The following is a 14,950-nucleotide window of genomic DNA, read 5'->3' as shown; positions in this document are numbered from 1 at the left end:
CCCATGCCTTTTTTGAAGGCCAGCTTCTAATTGTTTCACTGTGTAGCATTTGTTCTATTGGAACAGTGCAATTATAAATTTTTATTTTCTGCTTACATTTAAGAAAACTACAAAACAGCAGCATTTTATTCTAAGTAGTGGGCCATCTGAATTTTCCAGATTGAGAAAATAAAATGTGCAGAGAGAACAAGAGGAAATAACTGCTTTCATTTTGGCTTCTAAAGTATATTATAATGGTCCGGCTCCTTTTCTCTCAACCTTGGGGGAAAAAACCTATCTGTTAAATCTTAATTGGAAGATAGTGTGCTGTGTATTGCTGCATTTGCTTTGTGTAAGTAATTCACTTTTAAGGTCGTTTTTATATTGTGCACTTGGCATCTGTTGTCAGTATACTGCCCTAGAGCCCACTGGTGTTCTACATCTCTCTCTCTTTCTCTCTCTCTCTTTTAACTGTGTAACATTTTAGAAGCAAAGTAATTTTCAGATATTTGAGAGGCTGAGTTTGCTATGGCAAGCAGTTACCAGAATGACTAACATAATTGTTCTTATTTCTCATATCCTCAAAATGGTACTCCTGCCCCCTCTCCCACCCCCGTGTTCCCCAGGATGTGCTGAATTTTATTTCTACCCTGGAAAATGCTGAGGGAAAGAGAAACTAAATATGTAGAGAAGAGGAAAAAAAAACCTTATCTCAATGATCTCCAAACTTTTTTCCTTCAAATTTAAGTTTCTTAAAGTACGTTGTACTAAAAAATATATAAATAGCTTTTTGAAGCTTTTCAAAATATTAAAGCATGTTTTTATTTAGTGTTGTGATTAAATAAGTAGAAAGTCACTGATTTTCTCAGAGGCTAGAGACTACTCTGTTGGGCCCCAGTGCAATGGCCTAGTGGTTAAGTCCTTGCTTTGCATCTGCTGGGATCCCACTTGGGCGCTGATTCTAATCCCAGCTGCTCCACTTTCCATCTAACTGTTGTGGTTTGGGAAAGCAGTAAAGGATTACTAAAGGCCCCTGGCTCCTGCCTTCAGATCTGCTCAGCTCCAGTCATTGTGACCACTTGGGGAGTGAACCAGTGGATGGAGGAAGCTCTTTCTCTCTGTAAATCTGATTTTCCAATTAAAAAAAAAAAACCTTGACTCTGTTAAGTGTATAGTTTTGTAGTTAATTTATTTTGAGCCTGCTGCATTCCAGGCACTGTCAATTACTATACATGTATAGCTTTGTACAATTTATTTTTGATGGATACTAATAACACAATTCATTTATTTAATTTCACTTTATCTGAAAAGTGAGAGACAGAGAAATCTTTTTTTTTTAAAGATTTATTTTTATTATTTTTTCATTGGAAAGGCGGATATACAGAGAGGAGAGACAGAGAGGAAGATCTTCCGTCCGATGATTCACTCCCCAAGTGAGCGCAACGGGCTGATACTATGCCGATCCGAAGCCAGGAGCCTCTTCCAGGTCTCCCACGCGGGTGCAGGGTCCCAAAGCTTTGGGCCGTCCTGGACTGCTTTCCCAGGCCACAGGCAGGGAGCTGGAAGGGAAGCGGGGCTGCTGGGATAGAACCGGCGCCCATATGGGATCCCGGGCGTGCAAGGCGAGGACCTTTAACCACTTGCGCCACCGCGCCGGGCCCAAGACAGAGAAATCTTAGGCAATAAGCTGGCAGTGGGGGGATGTTCTTGGGACTCATTTTAGTTCATTGTCCTCTCAGAAATCCCTGTCCTTCCCTACCTGATGTACACATGGAAAGGACAACTTTCTTGACATTTACAGCGGAAGAGTGAGTCTGTCAAGGCTGGAGGCAGAAGACCCTGCCACTTTTGGTTACGATTTGCTCCCACATAAGTGGTTCTTGTTTCATAGGAGTCCTGATTGGCTGATTACTCACGGTCTTGCAGTCAATGACTCTGAGACTTGGGCCTCTGTATGGATTCACCAGGCATAAAATTCCGTGTACGCACAGATTAGCCCCTCTGAAGTGGCTGCAAGAGCAGTAGCAGGATGTAGTCATTGCTGTTCATTACTCTCAGTAGTTTAGAACTATTGAGGCGTAGTTTTTGTTACAGCCTTTTGCATGAGATCCCCCTGTTATAATCATGTTTATAAATCATGTTTTCCTGATGTGAATTGTTATGTTGTTCACCAGTGCTGTCCTTTTGAATGTCAGGAGCAGCATTTCTTAGTATCACAACCATCTATGCTGAGAGTGGATCAGGTTTTGTGGTGCCAAGTGCTTCTTCCAAAGCAGGCGTGGAAGCCATGAGCAAGTGAGTACTCTTTTATTAATTCCATAGCTGAGGGTCAATAATGTTCTCTGATCACTCGTGCAACTAATTTCCAGCCTTTTGATCTCTAACTAGAGCAAAATAAAAGAGGGTGCTTTGCATTCACCTGTTTGTTGGATGCAGTATGGTCCAAAGGAACTTTGGCCAGTGATGGGAATGCTCTGTAATTGGCACTATCAGATCATCATATGTGGCTTCCGAACCCGTTAAACACAATTACTCTTACGGAACAACTTCAAAACTTTAAACTCGGGAGCAGATGTCTTGCTTGGTGGCTCACACAGCTTTGTCCCACTTCGGAGTAGCCGGGCTGCATTTCCTGTTCTGGTACTTCTGCTTTCCTGCCAGTGCAGACCTGTGAGGACTCATCCATGTGGATGACATGGATTGGGCTGCTGGCTCCTGGATTTGACCCTGACCTAACCCCAACTGTTCTGGGCATTTTGTAAGTGGCTGAGTGTTCTTTCTGATCATCCAGTAAATAAAAATTACAAAATATTAGAATTAAATGGCCTGCCTTTTAGCCCTGTGCTTAGCATTTTAACTTGCACCACTAACCTGTGAAGTGAATTCCTTATCATATTACAGTAGTTACTCAGAATATAGAGTTGCTTATTGGGAGCTTATCGGTCATGTTAGAGTGGAACAAATTTATCTGGCCTGCCTCCCAAGCAGAGATAGGGATGCATTTTCCACCAGGAACATATCCGTCCTAGGTTGCTTAGTGTGTCACAGGATGATATAGACTGGGCTCACTTCAGTAATCCTGTTAGACATGAAGTTACTGCTTCTTTGGCAGTTTGGAGTAGGTGTGCTACAAGTACACGCCCCAGGATATCGTCACAGGCCTCATCCAAAGCATCATTCTCGGGTCAGATGTTGTGGGTGCAGTGGGTTAAACAGCTGCTTGAGATGCAACTCTCAGCTCCTTCACTTCTGAACCAGCTTCCTGTTGATTGCTACTCTGGGAAACAACAGATATGGTCCATGTGCTTGGGTTCCTGCCCCTCATGTTGAATGCCTGAATGGAGTTCCAGACTCCTGGCACTGACCTGGCATACTTGGCTGTTGTAGGTAGATAGGGAGTAAACACATGGACGATTTCTGTTTCTGTCCCCTGTCTGTAACTCACCTTCTTCGTCCTTTTTTGCAGCTTCTCCCTCCTTCTTTCCTCTCCTCCATCTCTCTCTGTTTCTCCCAGTTTCTCTCATATCCTGCCTGTCAAATAAATGAATGAATAAACAAATCTGTTTTAAAAATGCATAGCTTGGAGAAGGTGATTTGCTTGTGAAAAAGATAATAGAGTCAGTCCATTTTTCTAATATGTATTCATGGATTAAGTGAGGCGCAAGCCTCCCTGGCATCCTGAGCTGCCTGTCCTGTAGGACTGGAATTGGTTTAGCTGAATTGGCCTTTGAGTTGTTATGGGGGCACTCTATTAATAGGTATCTGTGCTTTCATATAACACATTCAATTTCATCTATTGCAAGGATACAGTGTCATAAGGACACTATTACAGTGTTGAATTTCCCTTTTATCAGTCTTCCAGAAGACGTGATTTTCTGGCCTTTCTATTAGAAAAAGAAAATGTGCCTTTCCTGAACACTCAGTTTGCTTTTTCCATGTGAGCTCTGTAAGTTGTGTAACGAATTAGGCTTAACTTTTTTGCATAGGATCATGGAAACAGTAGATAGTAATTTGTGATCTGCCTCTGGCAGTTACATTGAATTTAAAAATCCATTTAGATATTAGCTTCCTTATTCCTATCTTTGTGTTTGCTTTTTATTTGCTTTTCAATTTGTATTCCGTCTTTCTGCCTGCCTTCCTTCTTTGCATTATATCTATTCTTTGACGCTACCTTAACACATTTAAAAAAACTAAATTAATGATATGACTATGGGAAATGGATGTTTATTTTGGTGCAAAAATTTTATGAAAAGCATATAGTTTTTCTTGTTTTAATAAATATCAGAAAGTTAATCTTATAGCTACTGCTACTGCTACTAAGGAACTATAAAAGACTGGGAGTGGAAATGGGGAGGGAGGAAATGGAGAGAGGGAAGGACTGTATTGCCTTAAGTAATAAAAACATTGGAAAAATATGCATGAATTTTGTTTTATGCACCAGAATAAACATGTTTTAATTCCCTTTTCATAATCATTTTGAAATACCCTCATTTGCACACAACCCTACATACTATTATAAATTCTGAAGGTATAGAAGAGTGAAGCGAAGCTAGACCTACCAAGCAGGCTTTGGAAACCAGTAGCTGCAGCATTCTTTGTTTGCTGTTTGTGTTACTCTTTGCCTCAGAACCTTTAGAAAGACTCTGTTAGTTTCCTGTTTCTTATAGTTCCCGATTTTAAATGCAGTTCCACAGTAGTGTGAAAGCTTAGTTAAACATGGATATGGCGAATATCTTAAATTTTTGTCACCTATCTCTTATTCAATTAAATGATTTTTGGTATTGCAGAGATTGTAATCCAAGTAACAGGGCTATAAGCAAAATAACAATGAAGTTTATAAATGCAAGATTAACTTCCAGAAAATGTGGGGAAAGGGCATTAAACTCTCATGTCTTGATGTGAGTAATGAATACTTACGCTAAAAACATATAATATAACATGTAATAATCTTGTTTTGATTGTAAAGGGTAGGTAGTGCAGCCTACTGTTTAAGGGCATGAAAACAGCAATGGGAGATTCTACAACAGCGGGGTTGAGGGCAGACTTTTATACTAGACCATTTGGGTTCCATAAGTTATTAGCTTGACCCAGAGAAAAGAATTTGCATTCTGCTTGTCTCAGTTACTGCTTCTGCTACATAGAGCGATAGCAGGCTCTGTCTGTTGGGATTATGAACCCTGGTGTGTAGTAAGCATGCACTGTGTCTTGTTGATTTGTGTTTTCTGCACGTGGTATAATATTTTAAATTTAACCTTGTCATTGTAATTTGTAGGTCTCTTGCAGCTGAATGGGGTAGATATGGAATGCGATTCAATGTGATTCAGCCGGGGCCTATAAAAACCAAAGTAAGTTTTGCTTTGCTTAACTTGTGAATGATTAAAGAATTAGGAAGTGACAGGTTTATTCTGATTATTTTGTGAACAACTTTTGGGGTGCCTGGATCTGAAAGCATGAATGTAGGAAGAAGTTTGTGCCATCACCCAGTATGGGAGGTGAGCAAAACATAACAGCTGTGTAACTTCTTGATAACTTCTATTTCTTTGTCTTAAACTTCCAGGATCTTTTTTTTTTCCCTTTGCTATCATTTTTTTTTTCTGATTTGCTTTGTCACTCTCAGTCTGTTATTATACTGTATTTTTAAAGTTTGATATTTTAAAATCTCTTTGACATCCTTATTTAATTTTTAATATTCTTTGGAAGGTAGAATCAGATAGAGACAGGAAGAGAGTGCGAGACAGCTTCCATCTGCTGGTTCACTCCTCTAAGGCCCACAACAGCTGGTGCTGTGCGAGGCTGAAGCCAGCAGCTGGAATGTCATTTTGAGTCTTGCATAAAGGTGGCAGGGACTCAAGTACTTGAGCTGTGATCTGCTGCTCCCTGGTGTGTACAGTAGCAGGAAGCTGGGATCAACAGCTGAACCAGGACTTAAACCTGGACTCTATGATACATGATGCAGGCATCCCAGGTGGTGTCCGAACCTCTGCAGTAAACACCTGCCCCGGCATTTGTTTTTAATTTATTTTTATTGGAAAGTCAGATAGACAGATAGGAGGAGAGACAGAGAGGAAGATCTTCTGTCTGATGATTCACTCTCAAAGTGGCCACAAAAGTCAGGATCCCGGAGCTCTTCTAGGTCTCCCACGTGGGCACAGGGTCTCAAGGCTTTGGGCTGTGCTCAACTGCTTTCTCAAGCAGAGAGCTGGGTGGGAAGCGTGGCTGCTGGGATTAGAACTGGCGGTCGTATGGGATCCTAGTGCGTTGAAGGCAAGGACTTTATCAGCTAGGCCAACACGCTGGGCCCAGCCCAGCATTCTTTTTTAAAGTGATGAAACTGTTAACTGTATTTTTAATTTAAGAGGTGCTCTGGAAATTTACCATATGGGTTTGGTCTTGCCATAAGTAGCATTTTCTTTGACTCATGTCTTTGCCTTTCACTCTCAGTCAATTATGCATGTCATCTAACTCCTACATCTCTCTGATTAAAATCTTTCCAATGGCATTCATTTCACCTAAAATTAATAATCCCCACAGACATTCACTGTAACTCATAATTATCAGTAATTTTGTTGCAGATGTTGCTCAAATTCTCTTTAGTTCTTTATTCCCTCATATGATTGAAAATAACTTAATTCTCACACTTCTTTTTTTTCCATATAAATAAAAAATTTAGATGCAACCAGGATATAGCTTTGAAAATCCAGTCAGATTTGTAACTTTTACTAAGGAATAGTTGGGTGATAGGTAGTTCTTGAGTATTAAATATTAACATGGAAATAGGCATTTATCAGTTTTATCAAGCAGTTTGATTACTAAAAAATGGAAAGAATGCTTATCTCTCTTTTAAAGAAATAAAATGATTTTTTAAGAAAGATTTGTTTTTATTGGAAAGGCAGATTTACAGAGAGAAGGAGAGACTGAGAAAAAGATCTTCCATCTACTGGTTCACTCCCCAAGTGGCCACAATGTCTGGAGCTGAGCTGATCTGAAGCCAGGAGCCAGGAACTTCTCCTGGACCTACCATGTGGATGAGGGGTCCTAAGGCTTTGGGCCGTGCTTGACTGCTTTCCCAGGCCACAAGCCAGGAGTGGAAGCGAAGTGGAGGAACTGGAATACAAGTGGCATCTATATGGCATCCCTGTGCTTGAAGGCGAGGATTAGCCAATTGAGCCATTGCACCAGACCCCTAAAATAATTTTTTGGTTCTTAGTTTTTATTTTCCAATTTTGTAGGCATAGGACTTCCTTCAGCTGCCACCCCTTTCATCCTCTTCTCTCCACCCCCCAGCCATTGTCTCCTGTGTTTTGTAGAGTCTATCAGGTGGAGTCTTGACTCTTAACTTTCTGCTCTCTATGTGCATCGTGACACTGTTGTTACAGGCAGTGGTAGAAGGTTTCATATTTTGTTGTCTAGGTACATTTACAGGTTTCATTGGGGGTCTACTTTTATTCAGTAGTAGAGATGCATTCTGTCGATTTTCTTTGATTTCTGGTACTCTGGTATCCATTACATCCTTTGTTTGTGAGATTATAAGTGTATGTTTGTTTACTGTTATTTTTGTTTGTATTGTTTATGAAGATTGCTTTATTTTTAGAGCAAACATATGACACGTGTCCTTTTGGGATTAGCTCATTTCAATGAGTATAATGGTCTGCAGTTGGGATCATTTGGTTGCAAATGATAAAATTTCATTTTTCTTAATAGCTAGTAGTATTTCAGAGAGTGGATGTATCAGAGTTTCCTTCCCCAGTCCTCCTTCAATGGGCATCTGCATTGTTTCCATGGCTTTGCAGTTGCTGATTGTGCTGCAATGAATAAGAGGTGCAGGTTGCTTTCTCATATGTATGTGTTAGTTCTTTTGGATATATTCTTAGGGGTGGGATTGCTGGATTATATAGTAGGTGAATTGTCAGTTGCCCAAGTACCACCTTCCATGGTGGCTACTTGGCCACCAGTCTATCGTCCTACTAGCAGTGGATAGTGTACCTTTTGCCCAACATCCTCACCAGCAGGTGTTGTTTTAGGTTGATGGTTTTCTGCATGTGGGCTTCTCACTGCGGTTAAGTAGAACAAACCTCTGTGTGGCTTTTATTTGAATTTCCCTTACTGCTAGGGAGCTTAAGCATTTTTTCATATGCTGTTAGCCATTTGGATTTGTTCCTTTGAAAAGCGTCTGCTCATCTCCTTTGCCAATTTGTTAACTGGTTTGTTTGTTATTATTGTATTTCTGGAGTTCTATGTGTATTCTGAATATTAGCTCACTATTTTGTAGTGTGCAAAGATTTTCTCTTACTCTGTTAGCTGCTTTTTTACTTTGTTGATTGTTTCCTTTGCTGTACAGAAGCTTCTAAGTTTGATATAGTCCTGTTTATTTTGGTATGGACTACCTGTGCTTTTGATGCTTTTTCTAGAAAGTCTTTGCCTATGTCTGTATCTTGGAGAGTATTTCTTATGTTTTCTTCTTCTACTAGATGGTGGTTTTTGGGTGATGTTTAGATCCTTTATCCATTTAGATTTTTGTGTGTGTGTGCGGTGAAAGGTGATGTCTTGTTTCATACTTCTGCATGCTGCTATCCAAGAGACCAACTTTATTCCCCGGGTTGTTTTCCGTTCTCTTGTCAAAGATTAGGTGACTGTACGTGTGTGGGCTCTGTTCTGATGTTTCTCTTCTGCTTCATTGCTCTTCCTGTTTCCATACCACTGCCAGGCTGTTTTGATTACTACTACCCTACAGTATGTCCTAAGATTGGGAATTGTGATCCCTCCAGCTAGATTCTTATTCTTCGAGATAGTTTTGGCAATTCGTGGTCTCTTACATTTCCAGCTGGATTTTTGTATCTTTTTTTTTTTTAAACTCTGGGAGGTATATTCTTGGGATTTTCATTGGGATCTTATTGAATCTGTGTATTGTTCTTGGTAATATGGACATTTTTATTATGTTGACTCTGCCTATGCAGGAACATGGTATACTTCTCCATTTTTAAAAGTTTTCTTCTATTTGTTTTTTGAATGTTTTGTAGTTTTCCTTATAGAAATGTTTCATGTCTTTAGTTAGGTTAATTTCAAGGTATTTAGTTGTCTTCTGTGCTATTTTGAAAGGGGCAGTACGAACTAGTTCTTTTTCAGTCCTGGAGTAGTTTGTTATATACTAGGGCCATTGATTTATGTTCATTTATTTTGTACCTTGCCACCTTACCAAACTCTCTCATAAGTTCTAACAGCCTCTTTATTGAGTCTTTTGATTCTCTTATGTATAGAATCATGTTGTCTGCAAACAGAGATGTTTGACTTTGTCTTTTCCAATTTAAATTCCTTTAATTTCTTTTTCTTGCCTCATAGCTGTTAGTGAAGACAGTAGTATGCTAAAGAGCAGATGCAGTAGTGAACATTCTTGTCTAGCTCCAGATCTTAGTGGGAAAGCTTCCAGTCTTTCTCAATTCAGCAGGATGCCGGCATCAGCTTTTTTCATAAGTTGATTTGATTATGTTGTAGTATGTTCCTTCTGTGCTTATCTTGCTTAGAGCTTTTAGCATCAAGTGGTGTTGGATCATATGGTTTTTTATGGTCTTCAGTTTCTTGATGTGATGCATCACATTTATAGATTTGTGTATGTTAAACCATCCCTGCATGCCAGGGATAAATCCTACCTGGTCTGGGTGAATGATCTGTTTGATATATTGTTGGGTTCTGTTGGCTAGTGTTTTGTAGAATTTTATGTCTGTGCTCGTCAGTGATATGAGCATCTGCATATTAAATATCTCAAATAGTTTGTGATGGGGCTGATGTGTGTGACATAGTGCATAAAGCTACTGCCTGCTGTGCTGGCACCCCACGTGGACAGCAGTTTGAATCCTGGCTGCATCATTTCTAACCCAGCTCCCTGCTAATACATCTAGGAAAGCAGCAAAACGTAGTTCAGCCCCTTAGGCCTCCACGTGGAAGATCCAAAAGAAGCTCCTGGCTCCTAGCTTTGGATCAGCCCAGCTCTGGCTATTGCTGACATCTGGGGAGTGAGCCAGCAGATGGAAGATCTCTCTCTTTCCATCTCTGTCTCTCTCTCCCCCCTCCCTATCTCCCTTCTTCCTTCTCTTTCTCTCCCCCTGTAATTCTTTCAAATGAACAAATCTAAAAAAAAGTGTGGAAAGATGGAATTAAAAAGATGAATTTATTCTGATGCAAAAAAGGTGTGGAGTCCATGCATTATCGTGTCATAATATTTATCTTCAGTGGCCTTTTTGGGGACCCTTATATTTTTGAATACTTTTATATACATTTCTGCTAGTCCTTGTGACCATTTTGTGAGGCACTAAGATAGATATATTTATTTCACAAGGAGGATAATTAAAGTAAAATGTTATATTTCTAGTGGATTTTTTGGGTTTAATTAGATAAAATGACTTCCTTTGAACTGCTTGAATATGAAATTTTGGGGAATTTTATTACTTTTCAGGTGAAGAGGCTACCATCGTATAATTATATTTTATTCAGATTTGTTTCCTAAGGAAGAAATGGGTTGAATTTTTAAAAATTGCTTCTTTCCCCCCCCCCCCTCCAATTCAGGGTGCCTTTAGCCGTATGGACCCAACTGGAGCATTTGAGAGAGAAATGATTGACAGAATTCCCTGTGGTCGGCTAGGGACTGCAGAAGAACTGGCAAATCTCGCTGTTTTCCTTTGTAGTGATTATGCTTCTTGGATTAATGGAGCAGTAAGCATTATTGTATCTCTGTTTTCGGTGGGGAGGGGTCTGAGATTGAGAAGGCTGACTCATTGTGAAATCTGTGTTACCAATGCTGAGTGTCATGATGATTTAAAACATTTACTTAGCTATTAATGATAAAGTCAGCAAGAAATATATTTATAATAAAAGTAATTTCGTTAGGTGCGAGTTATCCTGATAGGAATGTCTTTAAGATCTTTATGACTAGATAGAATATTCTGGATGGAATAAATCAATTTAGGTTTCGTCATCAGTTTTATTTTTAGCATTCGGGATTTGATTGAATGTGCCAAGAGGACATTGCATCCAGTTAGAATGTGGAAATGGCTATTGGTTCAGAATCTTTTAAAAATGAATTTCATATCAGGGTTTTCAATATTTTTTTTCAGGTCATCAGATTTGATGGTGGAGAGGAAGTGTTCATATCAGGTGAATTCAACAGTCTGAGGAAGGTAATGCCATTTTTCTGTGTATCAGACATCATTAGCAGCTAGGATACTAAGCGTCAAAACCATGTGGGAGTCATATTAAATTTACATCTGTTTTCTGTGTCAGGTTACCAAGGAACAATGGGACACGATAGAAGGACTTATCAGGAAGACAAAAGGCTCCTGAGGTGACTACATGCCTTCATCGTGGTGACACTAAAGTCAGACAATAGAGTGCAAACCGACTGTAATCTCATCAAGTCTAATAAATTGTTAATTAACATTCATTGAGTGTGTATTATGACACAGACCAGTGATAGCTAGTGTATATCAAAAGTATGATAGGATATTTTTTCTTCAAGTTGTAAAAACTTAGGACGACTGAACTGCTTGGGTCTCTGCCACCAAGTGGAGACACTGATGGGGCTCAGGTTCTCCTGCCTTCAGCCTGAGCCAACCTGGCTGGCGGGGAATATTTGTGGAGATAACCAGTGGATGGAAGATCTAGCTCTCTGTTCCTCTCCCCTTCTCTGTGTCACTCTGTCTTTTTGATGAATAAAAAATAAGTAAGAGTCACTTTATTTCTGGTAAACAAAATAACAAATAAAATAATTTTCCAATAAGTAACATTAAATGCTGTTTTAAAATGTAAAAACGTGGCCTTGTTCAGTGGTGTAGCAAGGTAATCCTTGACCTGTGAGGCTGGCATCCCATATGGCAGCCAATTCAGGTTCCAGCTGCTCCATTTCCAATTGAGCTCCCTGCTTGTGGCCTGGAAAAGCATCAGCGGATGAAGCCCTTGGGCTCCTGCATCAACTGAGAGACCTGAATGAAGCTCCTGGCTCCAGGCATCAGATCAGCATCGGTTCACTTGGGGAGTGAACTAACAGGTGGAAGATCTCTCTGTCTCATCTTCTTTCTGTAACTCTACCTTTCAAATAAAAATAATTCTTTTAAGAAAATATAAAAACATGAATGAAAGGTGGACCTTGTCTGTTTCTACTGTTTCATTTTTGTCATGATTATATAAAAATAAGAGAATACAAAATAGTTTTTAAAGTACATTTTTTAAAAATTAGTGTTTATTTTTTAAACTTAGTTATTTTCTGTGAGGGTAGTTTGCATGTGCATATAGTGTTTTTTTTTGGTTAAATTTTTATTTTGAACTTTTGAATTGTATAGTACAAGTGCATACCATTTATAAAAAGAGTTTACCACAGGGGCTGGCACTGGGGCATAGTAAGCTAATCCTCCACTTCTGGCACCAGACAGCCAAGACAGTATGAATAATAAAAGGCCCTTTTGCAAGATGTTATTATTGACATTAACCTCCAAGCTCACACTGAGTAAAAGGCCAACTCCACAGTAGCAAACAATGCCTGGCTGGATTAGAGTTCTTCTGCAGGGTGGTCCGGTGTCCATGCAAAGGGAGGTGGAGCTGCATTCAGGTGGCTGTAGAGACATCCACAGAGCCCTGCCATACAGCGGGAAGTTCCTTGCGACCCTGCCTCAATGGAACAATGCTCTTCACACCTTCGTGTCCCCCACATCCATTGCACGGACCCCAGCAGTTCCTGCTTATGGACTGGGAAAGCAATGGAAGATGGCTCAAGCCTTTGGGGCCCTGTGCCCTGAGAGAAACCCAGAAGGTGGTCCTGGCTCTTAACTTGTCCCGCTCTGGCCATTGCAGTCATTTGGGGAGTGAACCAGCAGATGGAAGGTCTCTCTCATGTCCTTCTCTCTGTAAATTTGCCTAGCAAAGAAAATTAAATGAATTTGTTTTTGTTTTCTTAAGAAATTTGCTGTAGTTTGTTCCCCAACTAGTTTCTATCTTCAACTCTTGAATGTTTTTGCTTGTGTTTCTGGAAGATGCCCCCAGCTTATAAATGCAACATCTTTATTTTGCTATTTCTTGATTATTGCCCCAATTGTAGAAACTGTTGAGTTTCTTCCCTGCGTGATGGTTTAGCGCCTTCATTCCATTAGCATACCCGTCATCTGCCTGCTGCTTCTCTGCAAACATACTTGGACACAGGGAACACTTCTCCATGAATTCTGCCACGATAGCTGTGCCTCTATTTTGCATTATTTGCTTTTTTTTTCTTTTTAACATATTTATGCCTTAGTAAATTTTTTCGTTTCCCAAGATTTTTGATCCTTTTTTAGGACATCTTGGCTGCTGTGTCATGAATCAGATCCCTTTTTAACACCTATCTGATGGTTAGTATTCCATGACTAATAGGTATTATACTATATATTCTTTACTCAGAATTAGGTTATTTTTATTATTTTTAATTAAATTTTATTCAAAGTTATGTTCCAGTGCTCCTTTGGCAAGTGCATTTAAAAAATTTTAGTATTATTATTGTTGACAGATTTTAATTATGTGTATTTATGGGGTTCAGTATAATGTTTCCATTTCTGCATTCAGTATGGAGTGATAAAATCAAGTGAATTAGCATGCTGATCATATAATTGACTTTATGTTTTGCACTGAGACATTTGAAATGTATCCTCTTGTCTTTAAAGGCATTGCTAATCATGATTGATTATTGTCACTGCTCTGTAGTAGGTGTCAAAGCCAGTATTTATTTCTTCCACTCATCTGCCAGGTTCTGGGAAGAACTCATTCTATTTGCTTCCTCCTTGAGTTCTACCTCTTTTGCCACATACAAATGACATTTTCACGTATTATAAATATACACAGCATTTTCAGATTTGGAATTTTTCCTCATGATGAATTGTTAGAAATATTACTAATCAAGTGTTGTGAGGCCTTTATTTTTATTTCAAAGCACGTCATGGAGAGGGAGAGAAGTCTTCTATCGACTGGTTCACTCCCCAGATGGCTGTAATGGACCAGGGGTGGGCCAGGTGGGAGCCAGGAGCTTCACCCGGGTTTCCCATGTGGGTATGGAGCGCCAAACACATGGGCTTGTCTTCACAGCTTCTCCTAGGCTGGAAGTGGAGCAGACGAACTTGAACTTGCACCCATATGGGATGCCAGCAGGTTAGGTGGCAGTTTAGCCCACTATACCAGAGCATGGGCTCTGGGGTATGAAACTTTTAAGGGCTGTTGATATTTATTTCCAAATTTTTATTCCAAAGATTTATATGGGCTTACACACCTTAGAGCTTTGTGGCACCAAGTCCATTCCAACAATGATTGTGGCATGGTGGGTGGAGCCGGCACCTGAGATGTTATTTCCCAGCTACTTCACTTCTTCAATTTATTTTACTTGGAAAGACAGATATACAGAGAGGAAGATCTTATGTCTGTTGACTCGTTCCTTAAGTGGTTGCGATGGCTAGGACTATGCTGATCAGAGTCAGAGGGTGAGAGCCTCTTCCAGGTCTCCCACGTGGGTGCAGGGTCCCAAAGCTTTGGGCTGTCCTCAACTGCTTTCCCAGGCCACAAGCAGGGAGCCAGATGCCTGATGGGAAGTGGCGCTGCCGGGACATGAACTGGCAACCACATGGGATCCTGGCACGTACAAGACAAGGACCCCAACCACTAGGCTCTCACGCTGGGCCCAGTTGGCTGCTTCACTTCTAATCCAGCTCTGCTAATGATCTGCGGAAAGTAGCAGATGATGGCCCAAATAGTTGAGGCTCAGCTAGTCATGTGAGAAACCCCAGATAATGCTCCTGGCTTCAACCTGGCCCAACTTTTGCAATTGCAGCCATCTGGGGAGTGAACCAGTAGCTAGAAGATTCTGTCTCTGTCTCTCAAGCAAAATAAATAAGTAAATCTTAAACAATTAGCTGACAACAATTAAAACCATTTTCCAGGGGCAGGTGTTTTGCCTTCTGGTTAAGCCACTCCA

At 40.1% G+C, this 14,950-nt stretch overlaps 1 protein-coding gene across 2 annotated transcripts in view; it reads left to right on the top strand.

The window, feature by feature from the left end:
• The window catches only part of LOC121166442 (2,4-dienoyl-CoA reductase [(3E)-enoyl-CoA-producing], mitochondrial-like), a 38,917-nt gene extending 27,167 nt beyond the window's left edge, over positions 1–11,750 (top strand). Inside the window, exons 6-11 of one of the 2 annotated variants that reach the window (XR_005885410.1) lie at positions 2,175–2,274; positions 5,252–5,324; positions 10,537–10,683; positions 11,085–11,147; positions 11,251–11,373; positions 11,460–11,750. Coding sequence is in view for 1 of the 2 variants with exons in the window: in XM_040995563.1 (XP_040851497.1) it covers positions 2,175–2,274; positions 5,252–5,324; positions 10,537–10,683; positions 11,085–11,147; positions 11,251–11,310 (443 nt within the window). In the remaining variant the exon portion in view is untranslated. Of the gene's footprint in view, positions 1–2,174; positions 2,275–5,251; positions 5,325–10,536; positions 10,684–11,084; positions 11,148–11,250; positions 11,375–11,459 lie in introns of those variants that run through there. The other variant, XM_040995563.1, reaches the window with a different exon arrangement.
• The last annotated feature ends 3,200 nt before the right edge of the window (positions 11,751–14,950 follow it).

The sequence above is a fragment of the Ochotona curzoniae genome, unplaced genomic scaffold, assembly GCF_017591425.1.
Source record: "Ochotona curzoniae isolate NIBS_2020 unplaced genomic scaffold, NIBS_Ocur_1.0 patch14, whole genome shotgun sequence".
NCBI lineage: Eukaryota > Metazoa > Chordata > Mammalia > Lagomorpha > Ochotonidae > Ochotona > Ochotona curzoniae.
The sequence above is the reverse complement of the archived record's forward strand: the minus strand, read 5'-3'. Positions and strand labels throughout refer to the sequence as shown.